This window comes from Charadrius vociferus, unplaced genomic scaffold, assembly GCF_000708025.1.
Source record: "Charadrius vociferus isolate BGI_N301 unplaced genomic scaffold, ASM70802v2 scaffold125, whole genome shotgun sequence".
NCBI lineage: Eukaryota > Metazoa > Chordata > Aves > Charadriiformes > Charadriidae > Charadrius > Charadrius vociferus.
In genome coordinates, this window is record NW_009649036.1 from 4,038,121 (window position 1) to 4,060,065 (window position 21,945).

At 42.0% G+C, this 21,945-nt stretch overlaps 1 protein-coding gene across 1 annotated transcript; it reads left to right on the forward strand.

Annotated features, from left to right (window-relative positions):
• Positions 1-295: 295 nt before the first annotated feature.
• WIF1 (WNT inhibitory factor 1) lies at positions 296-21,621 on the forward strand. Its single transcript, XM_009887812.1, has 8 exons — positions 296-398; positions 6,233-6,373; positions 10,253-10,348; positions 12,017-12,112; positions 13,515-13,610; positions 17,741-17,836; positions 18,453-18,548; positions 20,784-21,621. Exons 1-8 carry the CDS (start codon positions 341-343, stop codon positions 20,903-20,905), a joined length of 801 nt encoding a protein of 266 aa, XP_009886114.1. The 5' UTR covers positions 296-340; the 3' UTR covers positions 20,906-21,621.
• The last annotated feature ends 324 nt before the right edge of the window (positions 21,622-21,945 follow it).

Below are 21,945 nucleotides of genomic sequence, written 5' to 3' on the forward strand. Positions count from 1 at the left end.
GGGTTGTAAAAAATGTCTTCTCTATATAACATTTGTTCACTGTATGCATACCATTTTCCTTGTTGTTATGCTGCGTCCTGGTTACTGTATGGTCACTTGCGATCTCTGAAATAAGAGGAAATTATCTGAAAATTATGCTTAGGTGAAGAAGGACTCAGGGAAATAATAGAAAGAAATCTAGTGAATGGCATAATGAAATGTGTCGTATTTTTCTGCTGTAGTTTATATGCTAAATAGCTTGCTTCTGTGAATGCAATTAAAATACAATTTTGCATTTATTTTGTCCTAGGCTGAGTATTTCTACGAGTTCCTATCGTTGCGCTCTTTGGATAAAGGCATAATGGCTGATCCAACTATAAATATCCCTCTGCTTGGAACAGTTCCTCATAAAGCATCAGGTTTGTGCTGTCGATATTATAAATTGTGTTTCTGTAAAAAATATTCCTCAGCCAGTAAAGTCTAAATATTTTATTATGAATTGCAGTTCTGAAGCTTATTGCTAAAGAAATGCTTGCCACAGTGCTTGACGCTGAACAGTTTGAGCGCCTTGCCTGACTCCAGCAGCATATGCCTGAGCCAAGTCACACGAAGCTTTTATGTGCAGATAAATCAGCAGAAACTTGTGCAAAATTGTTGCATAAAATTCATGTGCATGAATATTATTACTTAAAGCGTGCAACTTTTGGAAAACAAAATCTTTGATCACTGTAAGGAATAATTATCAAATTATTCTGTTTCTCAGAGGTTGCAGTTTGTGGATGTTCTACTTACAGTTGGAGTCAGCTGTTGTCATCAGGCATTCAGCTCAAAGACGCAAGTTTTGGTTCAGGATATTATCATTTACCACTTTTCCCTTAGTTGTGCATTCCTAGTCCTTCACTGGGGCTTACAGCTCCGCCGCAGAGGCTGAGCCCAAGCCAATGTGAGTGCTCCAGAAGCACTGCGGTGCACAGTGTGCCGGCGGGAGTAAAAAAGCTTTCCATGAGAGGCTATCGAGTCCACTTTGCTCTGAAGTGGATGAATAACAGCCATCCGGAGCTAATACGTGGTAGTTTCTTGCAGAAAGGCAGAAATTGCACCTGGGTGACAGTAGTGTCTTGGTGATCGTGGTTTCATGATCAGCCTTAGCCAACCTAAGACCACGTGGGATAAAATGGCAAAGAAATGGAACGGGAGGATGGGACCCCAAGGGGAGCACTAATATACAGGTTTACATCTATGACCAGTCTTTCTTTCTCTTCTCTTTTTCAAATTCTGAAAGTTTGTGTTTGATACCCTCCATTTTCGCCTTGTAGTAGAATGGTGTTGAAGTAATGTTGCAGCACAGCTTTTTGCTGTGGCACCTGGAATTTAACATTAGCAATTGGTCTCTCCATTCAGTGTGGATTGAATGAGTGGTATTGAAAATGGATTTGGGTGAAGAGTGCCATAGTTGCTCCAATTTAGTTGGTTGCAAGTCTGATAAATTGGCAAGTAGAGACATTTAAAAGTAACTAAAAAAGTCCCAAAGGCCAAGTTCTTGTGAAGCATTATTTCCATCTCCATATAAAACAGGTGAGACGTGGGGAGCTCTGCACTTAGCATCCTCTAATATAACTAGTTTCTCCTTTAATTTTTAATTATCTAGAAAGGCTAGACCAAAAAGACTCTGTGTCTAGGAAAGCATAATCTACAAGCGCAGGCAGGCTGGAGATGAGATCTCATCGTTCCAGCAGAAGGTCTGTTAACCATCATGATGGGAGGTCTGATTAAAGCCAAAAAGGCCTTACCCTGTTGGCAGCACTGGTGCCTCAATTCCAGGACTAATACGGGCATGTCCATGGTGTTTCCTTACGTGGATCATGTGCAGTGCACCACTGTGCTTAGTATATAAGCTGTATTTGAGTCCTGTTTGGCAATACAGTGAGTCTGGTGTTTAACAGCAATTGATAATGAGTACACATACAGTATTTGAAGCATGTACACTATTTAACAGTGAGCCACTAGTATGATTTTTTTTTTTACACTGCCTGCTAGCTGGCCAAAATTAACTAAGTAGCCTTAAATGCTATAAAAACATGCTATAAAAGTAGTGTATGTTTGCTACTTTGTAGTTATTACTGTAATCTATATGTTCGCAAAACTGTTCTGAGAAATCAAGTCTCGTTTGCCTGGATCTGTTGCATTACCAAATCATTTTTTTTTTACATATAGGCATGTCAGAAGAGATTCAGTCACAAGCTCGTATTTAGTAACACAACAACAGTAGCAAGTTACTTCTTGAAAAAGCATTTTAGCCCAAAAGATTACACTAAAGACAGTTAAAGAGGAATAAAAGAGGAAAGACAGCTGTATTAAACACGAGAGTGGGAAACAAGAATGAGGATTAACAGTTAGATATCTTACTCAAAGGTAGTTTAACCCAGTGGTCTTGTCAAAATCAGTGGGCTTTTAAAACTTCTTTGGGGATATTTGCCCACGACCAATAAAGCATAAGGATGGCGTTAGTGCTTTGGGGCCTGCCTGGACTGTATGTTGTCTTATGGCCAATGGTGGCCATAAGAAGACCTGTGGATGAGCAAAAGGAGGGCAAGCATATGTGATACCTCCATTTACCGCCTCAGCTCTGACTAGCTTCATCTTGGAGGATTTCCTGAGTCTTAGGAGATTTATCTTTTTAATAACCCCACATAGATTACAGATCTCTCTTTCCAGTATTTATCCAGGCTCTCCTTGAGTCCATAATATCTTCTGGTGTCTCCAGTCATTTTGGCAAGGAGTTCACTGCCTCCCATTGCATGAAGATCCCCTCCTGTTGTTTTGAGTCTGACTGCAAGAGCTTCATCTGATGGGTACTAGTCCTTGTACTGGTAGAGACAGCAGTCAGTCCATGCTGTTGGTCCTATCCACGCCAGTCATGATTTTATAGGTGTCTATTATGTCCCTCCTAATTTTTGTCTTTGCCAGGTTGAAAAGTCGCAACCTACTCAATTAGTCCTCATTGGATGTGGCATTGTTGTCAACTTTCTCTAATCCAGTATATCCTTAATGAGATGAGGTATCAAATTCTCCTTGAATTTAAATTAGATTTAAACCACTTAGGTTCATTAGACTCATTTGAAAATCCCATCCCCAAATCCCACGATTGCTACCTGATTCAGTGCTCGCCACACGGGTATTGATACACCTAGACACATGGTAAGATGTTAAGAAGGCTGGAGAAGATGCCTTTCAGTGAGACCTTAAAGAGCTAAGACTACTCAGCTTGTGCAAAAAAAGATGTTTCAGAGGAGTGTGGGTACCTGTCCAATGGGAAGAAGCTGGCTGCTCATTTCACAGGGGAAAGCCTACGGAGGTCTGGTGGTTCAAACTGAGGTCAGCAAGTTCAAAACAAAGTCGGGCGTTGTTGGTATTGGCAGCGATTAACGTCTTGAACACCACATTGAGGAAAGGAAAACCAGCTATTGGTCAGTGCCCAGAAGAAACACAGTGGCCTGTGACTGAGAAGGAGCTGGCCCCATAAGTGACCTGAGCTGTCCCTTCCCGTCCCTGTCTGCACCAGCCAGCGCAGTGCCACGCCGGTGCCACCGGTGCAAGCCGACACAACGCTGCCTCATGTGGGTCATGCAGTCCCCCAGCCCACTGGCCAGGCTCAGGACACCTCCTCTCCCTGCCCACTGCTGGTGTTGACACATCAAAACGTACATGCTGAGCAACCAAAGGTGCTGAAACTCTCTTGAGGCTCAGTGGGAGAAACAGGTGCCTTCTCCGTGGGCAGCAGCATCTGCGCTCGCTCTGCCATGCTGACAGAGAGGGACAGTGTGCTGCAGGGCTGTGTGTGGACTTCCATTCCTCTGCAGACCCTGCATGGCCACATCTACTGGGACTGGTAATTCAGAGATGTTCCTGAAGCAATCCCACCCCTGAGACCATAGGTGGCTTTTGGGGGTGGCTTTTGCAGGTTAGCCAAGTGGGTAAAGCAATAGACTGCAAACTTGAAGACCTGCACAAATGCAGAGGAGCTGCTCTCAACCTGCCTCGACTGGAGACAACTCAGTGAACTTTGTTTTCCTGAACAGAAGGAAAAGGCAGTAATTCTCAGGCCAAAGGGATCAGATCCGCATCCTCCACATCCCAGGAGTGCATTCTAATTGCCAGCTAAAATTAAATTAGATATAAATCACTAGGTTTCCTTAGGTCCCTTTTCAGATTGGTTAAATTTTCCTCGCTCCAGCTGGAGCCCTGTGCTCTGCAGCCCTCGGTGCAAGCACTCCAGAGGATGCAGCAGTATAAATGTGCAAGAGAGGCAATTCCATGGCTGATGAGATGATAGCTAGCAGCGTAAAGCCCTGAGCTGTGGTTCCCTCTCCTTGTTTTTAGCCAACGATGAAAAAACGAAAACTGCATCCTGAATTTGGGAAGCAGGGTCCAGACCTGAGGTTTGTCCTGCCAAAGCCCTGCTCAGCGCTTCTGTGGCCCACAGGAGCTCACAGCCATGGTTCTGGATGCAAAGGACATTTGCTTTGTGCTTTGTTTTGACTGTACTGCTGTCGCTGCGTGCTTAGCGTTATTCAAACAGGCATAAAAAAGCAGGGATTTGGGCAGAGTTTAGGGACTTTATTTCAGCTCTGAACCACCACAGAGCTCAGCCAGGATCTGGGTGCTTATTTCTTGTAGGAGGGTCCTTTACTGTATTTCTGTGTGCCTAGGAGTTCGGACGTGTGGCAAGCTCAAAAATTTGCATGCGTCCAGGGTGGGGACTGCTGGAATAAGGGGCTTCTGACCCGTCCCCTCGGATTTTAGCCCTGAGAGATGCATGCCTGGACTTTGCCTTAGGCATTCATACCCACAGCCAGTTCTCAGGGGAGATGAGGGGTTTGCTACTGATTCAGCGAAGTCTAGATATGACTACAGTGCCGTCATTAAGCGTCTGCCATGTCTTCCTCCCTGTAGCAATTTGCTCAGCAAAGTGACACACATCCGAATACAAGCACTGATTTCCTGCACGTGTGGTCTAAGAAGGTTTAAATTGCGCTTAAACTGTATTTAATCCGCCGTAAGGATTTCCTTCTTACCACGCGGTTACATGCTTTTTGTAACTGTCTTTTAAAGGATTGGTGTAAAAGTGCTTCAACAATGAAATCACTTTATAACGAAAGCTGCAACAGACCTTTCAGTCTGTGGGACTTACAAGAAGCAGAATGTATTTCAGCAATAAATTATTCTGTATTATACCAAGGCAACAAATAACAAAAATGGCCCAATTATGACTTGCATAATATTTCATAACAAGCAATTTAAACCAAACCAAATGTAGGGCTGTTAGCTCAATATTTGGTTCTGAAATCTCAGGCCAGCTTCAGAAGAAATGAATAAACAATTTCTATTAGCTGGATCTAACTTATAAAGCAGCTAGCAAGAACCAATTTTGAAGAAAAGAGATAAAATCATTTAATCTGAAGATTATTTAAAATCACTTGTGACAATCACAGAGAAGCATTCCATAGCTCTGAGGTATCAGGCTTGCTTTTTCATTGAAATACTCCAGATTTGCTGGACTTAATTATTTACTTGAACTCGTTGTAGTTCAAAAGTGTTTGAATACTTTTCCTGGAAAAACAATCTCAAAATATTAAGTTCTGTTGGAGAGATGAGTCTCTCTCTTCTTTTTAAATATTTGCACCCATGATCTTATTTATCAAGTGTACCATCTTGCCAGCACTTTATGGAGTAAGTTTTGATTGAATCATTATCTTATTTAACTATTAATCACAATATCCAAACCAGCCAAACATACCTAAAGTAACTTTTTTTTCCAAAATGTGTAAGATGTTTTTGCAGAAGTCGTATGAGAGCCTGCATAATTTAGGCTCAGAAGTGATCAGCTCAGCTTAGAAAATTAAATGTAGGCTTCCAGCTTGTTTTGGTTTATCCTTAGATACCTCCACATGAGTAATCACCTCATCTACAAGCAAAAGTATGCTTGTGTTAAGATCGCTGTGTGTGCTGCAGTCTGTTGGGGTTATGTCAGTAAATGAGCACAGACTCATCTCCCGTGCTGCTGTACTTCCCCGCCTATGAATAAGGTGATCTGTGTATCTCTGTGTTACAGGTTTTCATCAATGGCATTACTCTAAAGCTTAGATATAAATATTATCTATATTTTTTTTTAGTATTTCAATGTATGCTTTTATATGTATGTAGATATATATGCATGTAAATATCAACATTATTGTTATTATTCTCCTTTAAGTTGTTCAGGTTGGATTTCCTTGCCTTGGGAAACAAGATGGGGTGGCTGCATTTGAGGTGAATGTGATCATAATGAATTCAGAAGGCAATATTATACTCCAGACCCCTCAGAACGCCATCTTCTTTAAAACCTGTCAGCAAGGTAATGCTAAAGAGAGGACATGCTGAAATACCTGGTCACTTAACTTTCTGATGTTTCATTCAGGGTAGTGACTAAAGAAGATGGAAATGTGTGGCAATGATGGTGAATGCCAGGCTGTTATGGCTCTGTCTGTGGATTTGCTGTATATTTATCAGATGTTTACTAACCTTATACTTACTGTCAGCTACGTCTCACTTAGCAGACTGTGAGGAGACATTTCTCCTCCTGTTCATAGCTCATCACGTCAAGGACACTAATAGAAATGTATTGTGTGAGAAGCACCTGTTAGCAAATGATTTGAGGTGCTTGGAGGAGAGCTAGTCCTGGGAAAACAAGTTGGGGCTAACATTTCCAGAAGTGGCACATAATTTGGAGAACTGAACCTCAAGGGAGACCCTGGCTTCAGTTAATACTGTTTGGTGCCTTAGTTCAACAGTTCCTTAAATCTCAACTTGCACATGCAAACCAAATGCAAAAATCCTAAATCAGAACATTTTTTTTTTCATAAAATTTTACCTTCTCTGGATCTCAGATGGCAACCTCTTGGTTTTGGATACAGGTAAGGGTGTGGAAGCTGGTCCTCAATGCTTGCAGTCATCAAGCAGTAAAAACACACAGGATGTGCTGGTAAAAGAAGGGCAGCATGAAGTTATTGCAAAGTTTACTTGGAAAGAAGGGAACCTGTTTAATCAACCAATCTATGAACCATAAACACTATGTAATAAGACTTTCTGGATTGATTTGATACACTACAAACAACTACAATTATCATTTTGAACCGAGGGTGTGGAAATTGAAAAATCAGTATCTCAGATAAGGCAGTTATCCCATGTCGTGTGCAATTGTATCAATTAACCCATGACAGGGCTGGGTTACAAAGAGTAAGATTTTTATTCTTCTCCTATTAAATTTCCATTCCCAGCCCCGCACTTTCTTCTCTGGGCTCTTTTCTCTGAGCTAATGGGTGGCAGCGTGGCTTCAAAGAGCAAGCAGCAGGAGCAGGAGCTGTTTATTCTTTGAAACCTCACTACACCGAAATAGCAAAGCTGCTTGTCTCCTTTGAAGCCTTGCTGCTGCCAATTAACCTAGATAAAGTGGAGGAGGGGGAGAAGTGGGGAGAGAAACAGGAAGGAGCATGGGGGCTTAATGGAAGTAAAATCAATCAGATCTCACATACAAAGTTGGGTGTCTGATGTAAATACAACACAAAACATTTGCTATCCTTGTATTTTCAGTTCAGTTGAAAGATACTGAACTTAATGAACTTTGAAAATAGTGTTGGGGTAATCTAATAGGGAAAGCAGAGTTACAGGTCTGTATTGTGGAAAAACGTGGCTTAAACTGAGAGAACTCCAAACTGAATTTAGTAGTAGCACTCATCCAAGTTGTCGTTTCTCTACTCTTAGTTGTTGTTGTTGTTACTATTTTGATGTGAAATATAATATTTAACAATTTAGCAGTATCGCATCATATGGCCTCTCAGGAAAGCTGGGGGTGATTATTGTCCCAGTCCTTTGCTCCTGGTGCCAGCTGAGAGAGGCAAGGACAATTTCCTAAACTCTAGAGGTGGGCAGAGGAGCAGTTTTCTCACCTCGTCTCTTCCAGCATGTACTGGGGTAACTCCCACTCCTGCCCTCTACCCAGTGAGGTGGACACCTCAGTGTTTTAGGACAGATGCTGAAAAGGATGAGAATGTCCTTACCAGCTGGTGTTAGCATAAGGATGAGTTTCCTTCCTCTGAAAGACATAATTCGTGACGAGGAGCTCTGATTCCTCCTGCGGGGGCCCTGGTCACTGTTTCCAGTCATTCTTGGCCATCCAGAAAGGCCCCCACCAGAGGAAGCGAAGGGAGAGAGGGAGCAATTTTGTGGAAGAGGAGAGGTTTTCTTGTGGCTAAGAGGTGGCCACGCAAACAATTATGTTTTCCTATTTTTCTGTTTGAAATGGTATGTATTTAAGCATGCATTTTCTGTGATGAATAGCAGCTCTGCATTTGTGTACAAAGAAAGAAACATTTCCAGAAAGTGTCCTTGAGTACAGTGTTGGAACACAGTAACACCAAAAAGCCTGGACTGCTATTACTACTGCTGCAAACAGCTTTACTTTCAAAGCAACGCTTTTTGCTTCATGTATCTATGGCCTTGGATAGAAGAGCATTTTAAAATGAGATCTTTCTTCCTCTCTCTTTCCTGTTTTTTTGGCAGTTGTACAGAATATCCAGCTACCTGACCAAGTACATCAAATTTTCTTTCCTTTTGTTTTGTCTCGGAGTTACTCTTCATGTCCCACTGAATAGAAAGCTATTACATGAGTGCAGCAGAATACTGCTCATATTTATAGCAGCAATGATTTCCTGTGGCTCTAATCAGCTATTAGATAAATTTTCAAAACCAAGAAGTTTATTTGTGTATGAGTCTAACTAACAGATATGTCACTTGACTCAAATATTAGAAGAAGAGAGAATCATTTGATTTTTAAAAGTCCAGGATTATGTTTTCCTCTGTATTAATAGGACTTACAGTTTAAAGAATCTCTGTGGATAGCAAAAATGTCTCGGGCAACCTGACCCTCTTGATTTTATAGACATCCTGCTACTCCTCGCCACTTTAAACGAGTGCATCTTAAAGGCTATAGCTGCTTCAGTTTGAACTCAGGTATTATTCAGTTGGGAACCAGTGTGAATCCATGGTACATCTTTACAGCCTAGGGACGGTAGGTGCCAGGACTTCCCTATGGGGCAATGGAAAAGAGGTAAGGATGCTGTTGGCAGGTGTTGTCAGTCACGTATGTTTGCAGCACTGTAACACTAAAGGAAAAAAAAATAAAGACATGAGGCCAACATTGCAGCCAATTGCTGTCTAATAGATGGCCTATGAGTTTGGGTTGGGACATATCGATCTACCTCAGGTCTTGAACCTTGTCACTTGGAGTGTCATCCAGCATAGCATCAAGATGGGAAGGTCATGTCTACTCTGCTAAAGTTGCCCTGTGGCCCTGGTACCGCTGATCACAAGTGATGTTCACTTTTTCTCATGGGAGTAGGCAGCCTCTCCTGCCTGCTGCCTTCTCTGTGAGGGATCTAGGAAGGTATTTTTGAGCCATTGTTTTTCTACCCAGCAGTCATGTTTTCACGGGGTTCCATAGGATTCAATTTGTTTTGCCTCTTGTTTGATGGACGCTGGTGTTTTGAGGACGGCGATGGTGCCCAGAGGTACCATCCTTGCATAGCGCAGCCAGTGTTGCCAAATGCTTTAACCGGTGTTTGATCAATAGTTGAGATGTGAATGAGTTGGATGATGATATAGGACCACTGTGCAGGAGTGCTTTCATCTTCCTTTCTCACATTCTTTCATCTAGCCTTGAAGCTGACTCTGTCATTTGAATACAGATTTCGTCACTTTGTCACCTCAGAAGTAACAGCTGTAGTAATTAATTCAATGCAAGTTGTAGTGCAGTCTAATTGTGGCTGCAGAAATTGAAACTGGTCCTGCGTTCTAAGGGCAGGTCTAACCAGCGATGCAAGTCTGGCATCGGGTGCCTGCTCGTTTCTGCACAGAGGAGAAAGTGTTGGATTGTGCAGAGCATCCACACTGCTCATGCACTTACAGAACAGCAGAGCAATGGAAATGAACAGTCAGTCAACAAGTACATCGTGCATTTGTCTGAATGTGTGATGAAACCTCTACTTGTAGACTAACAAAAAAGTAACTAATTTCTCTTGAGGAGGTCTTAGCTGAACTTCCATTTCTGTCAGCATTTGCCTGTCTGTCAGCAAATATTTTTACTGTTGTGTCAAAGAAATATATCGATCCTACCAAAAGTTGGCTGACAGCTGAGGTATGTAATATCCAATTAAGATTGTCGTTATATTTTATGAAGCGGAGTGTCCAGGAGGATGCAGAAACGGAGGATTTTGCAACGAAAGACATGTCTGTGAATGTCCAGATGGATTTTATGGGCCTCACTGTGAGAAAGGTAATTTTTAAATTTTTTTTCAACTGTTGTCTTTACCATAATTTCAACAAAACTGTGGCTACTGCACTGTAGCCTCTCCTAAAAGAATGACCTATTCTGAAGATTTCCTATAGTTCGAGTCCACACATGTAAGAGAATTAGTATCATCATCCATGGTCTAATGGAAACATTAATTGCTTACAAGAAAGAAGTTTTCTCTCTAAGAGATTGCTTTTAGCAAAAACGGTCAAAATAGTTGTGATCCTTAATGACAGGGAATCCATCTGGCAAAAAGATTACATAAAATTCTTCTGCTAATGAGGATTACCTGGGAAACAAAGCACAGGACGTTTGTTGTTCAGCATTTTTTTATTTGGAGATAATATCTAATTCGGAGATAAGATCTAATTTGAAGGCAGGCTGACAATGAAGATAGGAAGATGAAGGAAAGAGCGTCCTTTTCCTTTCCATTAGTGATTAATAGCCCCAAATGACATTTCCAGGAGTCAGAGACCAAGAAATTGAGTGACTTGGCAAGGGAACAAGCTCTTCTTCCTGTCTCTTCCTTCACGTCCCCCAGTGACAGAGCCTCTCTGGGGTGACTTGAGATGGAGCAAACCATCTCCATGGGCATCCTATTCCAATGACATCCTTCACTGAGCTCCCAGGCCCTCTGGCTACCTCCAAAATATTAAGTACAAAGGATGAGTTCTCTGGCCTGCTGGCCAACTAGGATGGTGCAGTTTGCATGCATACATTTAATAAACTCTCTTACCCTCCAAAAAAAAACACCCTCCAAACTCTCTACTCGGAGGAGCCCATGGCCACTGGTCACCCCGGGGCCATGCCCGCGAGAGTTTGCTAGTTGTCGAGGGACAAAGCTATGCCAGGAATGGCACCAACTATTTCACAAGATGGATGATCCTGTGCCCCTACTTGACCCCATGGCTGGATGCTGTTTAATTCAGCAGAAAGGACCCAGCCTTGTTCCAATGTACCAATTGTGGGCAATCATGAAATGAAGCACTGTCACCTAATGTGCCTCCCTGGAAAAGCCTTGTGAGGTGGCCACAACTGCAGAGAAGCTGTGGGAGAGCACAGGGCCTCTGGAGAATGTTGATGGGCAGCATGCAGGACAGTTTGGCCACCAAACCAGGCCACGCGACAGGCTCCCCTAGCCTAAATTAGGTATCCGTGATTACACTCAGGTATGCAGAGGGAGAAGGGGCCGTTCAATGTAAAGCCTGCCTGGGAACGCCGCTGAAATGCTGACACCTCTGAGCGCAGCCCCTAAAGAGACAGTGCGGTCTGCACAGCTGAGGCACCAGCTGCAGCACCAGAGTCCAGTTATAGAGGGGGGGGGGACACATCAAATATCCAGAGGGTGTACGTGGGCACTTTGCTCTCCCCAGTTTGGAATTAAACTGTACAAGAGGCAATCTCTGCATACATACAGAACCAGATTTGAACATAATTTAATCTTCACCTTTTTAGCAACGCTGTATGCAAATTGCCAGATAACAAAAAAAGAGATGTAATTGATTTAACCCACTTACAAAGATGCTTTACAAAGGTGACTTGTTACATTCAGCAGAAGGAAAAGTAGCTTAGGGAGACAATGTGCAGTGTATTCAAATAGACAGTTGTTACCACACCAGCGATGCTTTTTCTGTTCTCCCTGCTCCTCAGCGCTGTGTGCTCCTCGCTGCATGAACGGTGGGCTCTGCATTACACCCGGCCTCTGCATCTGCCCCCCGGGGTTCTACGGCATCAACTGTGACAAAGGTAACTGCCATCTAACCCCCCCCCTGCTCCCGGGCTCCAAATCCATCAACATCTCTTTATTCCCCTGTGTTAGTTTCCCTCTAGGAGTGGATTTTGGAAAGGCAGGCAAGTGATGAATTACTTAAGTTTTAAAAGATGTTGTTTTGTGATTCTTCACATAGATGCTTTAGCATAACCTGGGAGCTGCTGGAAGTGCTTTCACAGCTGGATGTGCCAGCATCCATATCCACTAGCTCAGTGAAGGGTAATTTAGATAATCTTTTTAGTTGATCCATTGAAAGCTGTGGGACCTTCCACAAAATTCTCTTATATTTCTGACCTAGGAAAAAAAATGATCGCTATTTGAACTCTAGTTTCCTGCAGTAAAATTAGTTTTACTAATTAGCTAGTCCATTAATTTGCTGCATCTGGACACATGAAGAAATAAGCAGTCTATTCATTTTTGTTGGTGCATTATGGCTCAGGAAGAGTAAAAAGGAACAATCAGTTGTTTAGAACAGTAATTTGGAACAGTTCAAGCCACCACATATTAAAAAACAACTTTCCTGCAGAAATATCACTGATCTGCTCATGGCAGAGAAGATTACAGGACATCACATTGTATTTATTGTTACAGAACTGTGTGAAGTAATGACTAAATGCAAAAGGTCCTTGTGGACTTCCCAGCAAAATAATGGGAACCTTCCTAGGCCTGTAGGGATGCTTGCACGGACTGTTGTAGTCGAGGTCCTTCTGATTTGTATCTAGTCGTTGATGAGACCTTTACTGTATTTAAAAAATGTTTCCAAAGTGCACTGTCATGAAATGCTCCATGTCTTGAAGGATATTGAACTGTAAGATTAATGTGAATCTCAGCTGTTTGGTGAAAAGTCACCTCTAATACAATCTAAGTAATTTGGCAGGTGAGAGACACGGCATTTGCATCTATGTCACCACACAGCAAAAATTTATAAAGGTTTCTTTCTAGTTAAACCCCAAATCTCCCAAGGCATTAATTAAGAACTGTAGTGAAGTATCCTCTTGTAGAAGTAACTCCCAGTCCTAGATTGTGCACCTTTTACCAGACACCAGCAGTTTCAACAGCAATAGTGACTTGATCCTTCAACGAGCTTTACATGTGAGGATTGATAAAAATGTAACACAATCTGTCCTTGGGGATCTCATTGCTGTATTGTTCACTTGTCTCTTTTTATATTGACTTGTGTGTGCGCCCGTGCAAAGTATTCTGTTGGAAAAAAAACCCATGTTTCAGTCTTCCTTTGTTAACCAGATGAAAAGATGTTAATGCAACTTTTTTAAACCTACTCAATGTTTATGTGTGATGAGCAGCAGAAAATATTAAGGACAAGTCAGACTGAGTTTATATTAGTGGCTTTGTTCATTCCTGGTTTATTTGTTTCAGCAAACTGTACAACAACCTGTTTCAATGGAGGAACATGTTTCTATCTGGGAAAATGCATTTGTCCTTCGGGCTATGAAGGAGACCAGTGTGAAATTAGTGAGTAGCATCTCTGTGTGCTTGCTTTGACTTACATCAACTTGTTCTAGTGTCGATGTCTGAATGATGAAGTGCTACCTGCCTCTGCTGGGCTGACAGCAAGGGTCTCACATGGCAGGCTGGGGCCCTCAGCATTAGATGCCTCCTTGACTCCAAATACATTTCTTACTGAGAAGTTTGACGCAATCCTAGACCATCTTGTCTCCTACCTAGTTTTGTTTTTTCTGGTAACTGGGCTTAGTGCAACCCTCAAGCCATAAGTACGCAAGCAGTACTTTGTGGCAGATAGATGTGCTGCTGTACCAAGCCCATGTGGAGCAGCTATTTTCAAACGTTACGGCAATTTGCACTTGGGCGCAGCAGATTAGGTTTGAGCCCGCATCTTTGAAAGGGCTACTATAAGCTGGGAACGGAAGGGTTTGGGGCAAAGGGAGGATTGAGCCGTAAGAGCTGAGAACTTTCCCTTCATGTATTAAGTTGCGTTCACATGGTAACTTGAAAATCCATGTCGCAAACATCAAAAGACTTGCCATTTTCAGAAGTTTAGCATCAAAGCAATTGAAAATATTTTAGCTCATGGTTGATCTAAGTGTGCTGTGTAAAGCTGGGGGTGGAGATATGGCCAGGCTGGAACAGACCTGGGAGGTCAGCTGTCAAGCATTTGATCTCACTAAAAGAAGAGTTTTCTCACAGCTGTGTTAAATTGGATTAATTCTATAGTTCCCCACACTTGAACAGAGTATGAGCATTTCAGTTTTGAGAATGTACACCCAGGTCGTTCTTTCTGGACTTAAAGCTTCTAACAGGGTGCTGTGCGAGGAGCTTCCCCTGCTGTAAATAATCTCACTGACATTCCCCAGTGCCTTCACAGGAGCGTGGAGAGCACAATTTGGTCTGGAATACATAAGAGCTGATTTCTTAATATGCATCAGTAGAGACAGGCTCTTCTCATAGTTGTGATATTTGTATTATCAAATATTTTGGAAACACAGGGAAATAAACTCCAACATGGTGTCAGCCAGTATAGAATAATAAATGAATTACTGTGCCAAGGAAGAACATAGATACTGTAAGACCTGGGTTTTGCTCAGTATTTATGTGCAGATAAACAGTAGATGTATGTAAATGTTTCACCATATCTATACACATTACAAGGCATTTTGCAACTCCTTTTTACCTAATCAAAACTGGAGCCAAACAGAAGCAGTAAAGATTTATTGTTATTAAATTAATAAATATTGGCCTTTGATATAAAGTCACATCAGGTCCTTTGATATAAATTCACATCAGATGTCAGCGAGAGCAGTGTGGGTTTCCACTGAATTTACCTTTGCTTACATCAAGTTCAGATTTGACACTCTGCCAGAATCTCATTTCTTTCTTCAGTCCCCAAGAAGTCAACTGCTGACACTTCTCCAATGAGGCACTTTGGTTCAAAGTTTGAGAAACATTTATTCTATGTCAGTGGTGGTTTTCTGAGGAAAATTCTTAGAACTGGTATTACAGCACGTATAATTAAGGGTGCTGCACTTAAGGGTGCTGCACAGGGGCTTTTAAGCTCATTGTTGTCCACTGCTACTTGGGATGGGTACAAATGACTTTGGCTTCTTGCAAAGGCTTACCTGTGCAACTCAAATTAAATAAATTAAAATACAGGCAGTAAACTAGTTTCTGTACAAAAGAAAGAAAAAAGTGAGGATCAGAGTAGACTAAGAGCTAAACTGGGAATACGTTGATGAGAGCGAGGAAAGCTATGCACTTGCCTTGGCTTTTGTAAAGCTGGCACAGCAATTGTTAGACCGTGATTGATGACTGCTGCCACCTCTGGGCAGTGCACCAGTACCAGCACAACAGTGGAAGACTGCAAGAAATGCTAGATGAGGCTTAGAAACGCCAGAGGAGAAACACAACTCAGTCTCTTTTCTTAGATCCAGGGCTAGCTACGTTCAGTCATGGGGGTCTTGAAATAACAAGGGGAGAAAACCTTTCAACGGGCAGAAAGCCATCTTCTGAAAGCTGCAAAGTTCTTATTTTGGTTTGGTTTGTTGTTTTTTTTAATATTGCTTAAACACTTTGAGTGCTTGTCTAATAGTTGCATCACTCTCTAAGACTCCTGGGAAATGTACTGGACCCAGTCTACTATACTAACAAGTATTCACAATCTTCCAGATTTTTTCTAGCTATAGTTATGCATTGTCTCTAATTAGTGTTTCAGTTTGAGTCCAGAGAGTTTTATTTTGTTTTGGATTCCTCCCCCATTTTTCACCAATTGTTTTGTTGCTTTTTCCGTTTCTTAGTCAATCCCAGAGAGAGTTATTACTCTTTCCTTCATTCTGTGAAAATATCTTAGTCCAAAGTTAATTGAGCTGTGCTGAGCCAAATGCTCGCCTAATGCAACTCGGTGGAAGTTGCTATCACACCCTTTGACCCATATTCTCCAAATTTACTTCAAGAACTAAGAAAATTCCTGGTTTTCCTGATCATTGCTCCTTTGGGTCATTAATTATTTGGGATCCGAATGCTTGCAAATTAGCATACCTAAATGTTCCCTCTCCAGAGGCTCCTGTGGGGAAATTGTGCTTTTGCGGAAACTCTCCTTAGCATATTTGTTGCATCAGCTGGTTGTGAAGCTTGTTTCAGGGCTATTAAAATAATTAAGTGCATTAGGAACAAATGTTTCTTTTATATCGACAATACACACATGCATCGCAGAAGTCTGCCGGGAGCGAGAGCTGAGCAAGTGCTACCTGGGGTGTTGAGCTCCCGAGGGGGCAGGCTGCGATCATGAGATGAGTGCAATTGCTGAGGTTTTCAGCGCAGCAAGCCAGTGTTGATGTTTAAAATATCATGTGCAGGCCTCAGTTGACATTGTTGGGTTTTTTTTTAAAAAAAAAGGAAAGGAAAGGAAGCAGTTTGCTGCCCTAGGGTCTAGTTTTTGTTTGCTCAAAGATTCAAGTGAATATTAGTCATAAATCTAGGAAGGTCTTGGTTTTCTCTGTGTTGAAGAATCCAGAAAGTGTTGTGGGATTAGAAAAGATGAAAAAAGGTTTTGGATGGCAGTGAGAAAAGATGCATTGGTACATATGGCCACTGAGGAGGCTGAGTGTGTAGTTCCTGATGGCCCCAGAGTGCCCAGGGATGTGGCAGTGAGCGTCCCTTGGCTTGGGGGTGACCCAGCTTGTGGGTGCTGTGCTCACACTTCTTAGAGACAAGTGAAGATTTAATTAGTTCAATAATGCAGACATTCTAAGAAGGGATTGACAATCTGGTGGTGGGAGACTTGACGTTAAGTTTGAGGAAGTCCCTTGGTGTGAGTCAGGTCCCGCAGAAACTTGAGTGTGGGATGTCCTCCACCAACGTGGATCTCCTCCCTCCCAGGCGAGCCAGAGCCAAACAGCACTGTCAGACCCAGCCTCTTCCTTTGGTGAAGCGTGAACGTCAAGGAAAGTAATTTCCAGACCAAAAGCCTTGAAAAATGTGTGCCAGTTCTAATTACTGTTACCAAAGATGCTCGCTTCTTCGCAAACAGGGAAGAAGGGCATGCTTTTTTAATGTGCCTTTAGTTTCTGAGCTGTGGTGTGGAACAGCCCTCATTGCACCACCCTCAACATTGTGGTGCTCCACAGGCACAAGCTGACAGGTCCAGCCAATCTCGTTATTCTCTGCAAGTAGCCACTGTACCTGCCAGTTCCTGAGCATCCTATTGCTTAAAATGTCTCTCAGATGCCACCAGGTTTTCTTCTGCTTATGCCCGCTGGGTATGGATGCCACTCTTTGCAAACACAAAGTCTGGACACTGTTGCCTCCCCCATGAAGGGTGAGGAGAGCAGGAGGCAATACTGACCGGTGGCATAGGGGACTCTGCGGAGCCCGAGTGGCACAACTCTAGGCAAGAGCTGTATGGACACATGGGCTTCAGCCAGGTGAAATTATTGTCATATTTTCAAAGCAGAAGAACGCATATAAACTGGAAGCACAGTCTTGCAGCAGAATCTTCTTGATGGATCCATAGTGCACACTCTTACACCAGCATCCAATGAGGTTTTTGGGCACAAGGCAGGCTTCTCAGATGCTTGTCTCCAGTAGGTGCAGGGGACTGAGACCATTGTTTCCGTGTTTTCGATTTCTAGGTAAATGCCATCAGCCCTGTCGAAATGGAGGCAAATGTACTGGTAAGAATAAATGCAAGTGCTCCAAAGGATACCAGGGAGACCTGTGTTCCAAGCGTAAGTACCAAAGCCCATCAGTCCTTGTTGAAGAAGCATCAAGCTGGCTGTACAGTATCTTTTCACACAATGTCAGCACTAATTGTTTGTTGTCAAAGTATTTCAGGTTAATTTACTTTCTCAACATACATCATGTGCCAGACTTAAGGGAATTATGAAACCAGAAATGTTTTTTCACAAAAGTCTCCCCACAGCCTCTTCTGTTCTCTGAATTTCTATGAAACAGCAATGTGTCGGCTGAGTAATACCACTTTAGTAATAGAGAAATGCTTAATGAAACGTCAATACACTGAAACATTAAAATCCAACGGGACCACTTTGTGAGAGGGATGCTGGGGGCATCCCTCCTTCTCCTGCCGGTTCTGGTGTAGGCTCAGCTCTGCTGTTCCATCTGCTTCTCTCTGCCAGAGACTGAGCCAGAGCTGGCTGGGGAATTGGGGGGTGAAATGTTTCGGGGCTTTGCACACATTCAGTGCAAAGTCACAGATTTACTGTGAGAGCCACAGCCCATGCCAGGACCACGCCATCTCGAGAAAAAAATAGGGAAAGCAAATATGCAGCTCTGACTCTGGATGAAATGTCAAGAGGTCAGGCACATGTGCTCGCTTTCTTACAGCTGTCTGCGAACCCGGCTGTGGCCCGTACGGCATCTGTGCTGAGCCCAACAAGTGCCAGTGCAAAGAAGGCTGGCACGGGAGACACTGCAATAAAAGTAAGTGAGAAACAAGCCCTGAGAGACTGTATCGGGGGTCTTACGTGTCCTATGCCATGCAGAAATGACTGCTTCAAGAGCCTTTCCAGCATCATTAATGATACCACAATCCATTTTTTCTAATCTTTAATACAAAAAATAAAGTGGAAATTTTCAATAATCCATAATTTTAACTACTTTAAAAAAACTCAGAATCATTTAAAAGTGTTTTACCAAGATCACCCTTGTATTAAAAATTCAAGAATCTGATATCAACCAGATTTCTAGATGACCTCATGTGTCTTCCACCCATGGTATGGGAGGGATCTAAAATCCTTCAGTACTCCTCAGTAGTGTCAGCTGGCTTTAAATTGTTGGGTAGGCATTTTTAGAAATAAAATTTGGTCAGATTTTAAAGCTGATTAAAACTTAGAAAAAAATGAAATGTCCTTTAGAAACTTTGGGGAAAACTTGAAGAATTATGCAAGATCTATGCTTACCTACTTCAAAGTTTCCCTTCCCCACCCATCCACCACACACCACGAAAGATATCATTCCAAAGCAAAGTTCAAGTCCTTAAAATGAATTTCTGTTTTGCTTATTGACCCATTTGACACCCAGTGAGGCAACTGTTCATTTCACTGGATTTAAATTAGTGCTGTAAAATTATTTGAAAGGCAATTGGCTACATCCAGTAAGAATTTCAGATTTAATTTTATATTTCATGTGCAATACTGCTGTAACAGCAGATCTTCAAGAGATATTCTGTCCATTCTCCTATGAAGTATTAATGTTTATCTTAAACACTGTTAGCTAATGATTTCCATTTAATGTTTTAAGTGTCAATAATAAAAAAAGGTTAAAAATATTTGCAGCTATAAAACCCACAAATTAGCCATAAGAAATGTAAATCTTACATTGCAGCATCAACTGAATAATCATTTTTATTAAATGTTGTTGATGCCTGTCATTTGTATCCCATTAACATGTATTAGAATAAATACAGTTGTTTCATTAAAAGATTAGTGTTGTTTGACTAAAATGGATTACGCTGTGAAAAATAGGTTTGGGGAGTCCACCTTTCTGCTGTTGGCTAGTGGACTTGTATTTAAGTATTCAGTATCTGTGTCATTCCCTGATGGATAAATACCATTAATATAAGTTATGGATAGAAAAAAATGGATCTTCTTGTAATACTCCTCGTATAAAGACCTGAGATAGCAAGTGAAAACAATATGTACTATGGATGAACATACCCAAAGAAGTAACTACCTGTACAACAAAACCAAATTTCATAACTGACAGATTATGAGGAGTCAATAGCCACACTTAATGTCAGTTCCAAGGTTTGCCATCCTTAATTACTTGACATTTGGGTACAGTCCTGCTGTGTTTAACACTGCAAAAGTCTTTTTGTATTCAGCAAAGAAACTGAGAATCGGCCATTTGGATAAAATTCACCCCCATTTTAAGTACTCATATAGGGCTTAAGTTGCACATACAAGTCTGCAGGCACTGCGATTCACTCTTTTCAACTAAAATCAAACATCTCCTGATCTTGAGAGGAGATTTATAGTTAATTTGAGAGACTCACTCCATATTCCATCAAATGAATCGCTCCTTGGTAAAGCCGTTTTCTTAAAAAGAAGTGGTTAAAACAATTGAACATGGGACCCAGGTTTTCAAAGTCATTTCCATGAGCTTTAAGTAATGAGATGGGTAAATGAAACTATAAATAATTACAACATAATACTTTGAATTCCGTTTTTATTGTTCATTTTCATTTTCCAGAGCAGAGCAGCTCTGCTAAGCCTGTTTCAGACTGCTCACCCCCCGCCCCACAGGTGTTTATTGTCCTTTCTCCTTGCATTCAGCCATAAACCAAAGCCAAGCTCAGGTAGCTGGCGCAGATTCTCCCCAGGGTGATGCTTACATCCCTCTTTAGAGCCCGTCAACCGGCGTGACCCTCACCCACCGGTGTGGGCTGTGCACGTGCAAACCCGTGGCTGAGTGACAACCTGGGCGCGCTGATGGTCCCCGGGGCTCCCTGGCAAGGCAAGAGCATCTTTCCATCTGGCAGCACCTGGTCCATCCCAAGGGGGCACAGAGAGGGATGAGCAGTTGCGTAAGGCATAGCAAAATCCTTTGTTCAAACTGCGGGGGGAGGGGGGGAGCCTGTTTCCACTTGAAATATTAGCAGTGGATCTCAAGCCCACTTCTGTGGTTTCTTTTCTCTTGAACTGGATAATTTTCCAGGGTACGGAGCCAGCGGTCTGAGCGCCCTGAGGCCAGCAGGCAGCAAGCACAGGCAGCACACGCCTTCGCCAAAAAAGGCTGAGGAGAGGCATGTTCCACCCGAATCCAATTATATCTGGTGAACTCCAACATCTGAAACGGTTCATGTTACACAAAGTTCATAGCCTTCATTAACCTCTCATGGATTGAATGTTAAAACGCTGTTCATTACAGTTAAGATTACTGGCTGGAATTTTATTAGCTTCATTATAAACCACTGAGCTGATATTTACTATTCCTTTTAAGTTTTATAAATACTTCTATAGCATGATTATATAGGCTTCTTCTTTCAGTGCTTTGGATGGTGTTTTGTACTATACTTCAGTTATGTTTAAACTTCCTTTTTTGATTATGTAGCTGCAAATATTTTCCAAAAATTAAGTAACAATATTCAAGCAGAAAACCTCATAGATACTAACCTGAATCATTTCAGTGACTACAGATTTAATTTGCCTAAGACAAAAGAAAGGTGCCTTTTACATTTTTGCTGTTGTGCATTTAGACTTTTCCCTAAGAAAAATAAATAAAATAAATAAGTTACCTAATTTAAAAACCGAATAGCTCAAGACAATGTTGGTTTTGGCCTTACATTTTTGCAAAGTACTGTGTATTAAAAATACACAGCGGTGGTGCCATTTAAGCAACATAAGATATTGTAAACAAAGTAGAACTGTAATGTATGAACTTTCTGCATCGGCTTGAAGCAATATAATATATTGTAAACAAAACAGCTCTTATGTAATAAACTTTTTATACTGACAGTTATGTACAAAATAAAGAAGCTGCTTTAGTTTTTCGAGTACTGCTCTGTGTGGCCTGCTCCGGACTTATCAGCGCTGGGTCGGGATGATGGCTTCTCTAGAGCACCCTCATAAAACAGTAGCGGACATGTATGGAACCGTCTAGGTTGGAAGTGACCTTTAAGATCATCCATTAGCCTAACACTGTCAAAACCACCACTAAACCATGTCCCTAAGCACCATGTCTACAAGTCTTTTAAATACTTCCAGGGATGAGGAAGCCACCACTTCCCTGGGCAGCCTGTTCCAATGTTTGATAACCCTTTCAGGGAACAAATATTTCCGAATAACCAATCTAAACCTCCCTTGGTACAACTTGAGGC

What these genes read in the sequence shown, in the direction of transcription:
- WIF1 (XM_009887812.1), top strand. Translation starts at nt 341, where the DNA reads ATGGCTGATCCAACTATAAATATCCCTCTGCTTGGAACAGTTCCTCAT. An exon ending in CTTTAAAACCTGTCAGCAAG is followed by an intron (nt 6,374 to 10,252) that starts GTAATGCTAAAG and finishes TATTTTATGAAG; the next exon opens with CGGAGTGTCCAGGAGGATGC. An exon ending in CGGGAGACACTGCAATAAAA is followed by an intron (nt 18,549 to 20,783) that starts GTAAGTGAGAAA and finishes ATAATTTTCCAG; the next exon opens with GGTACGGAGCCAGCGGTCTG.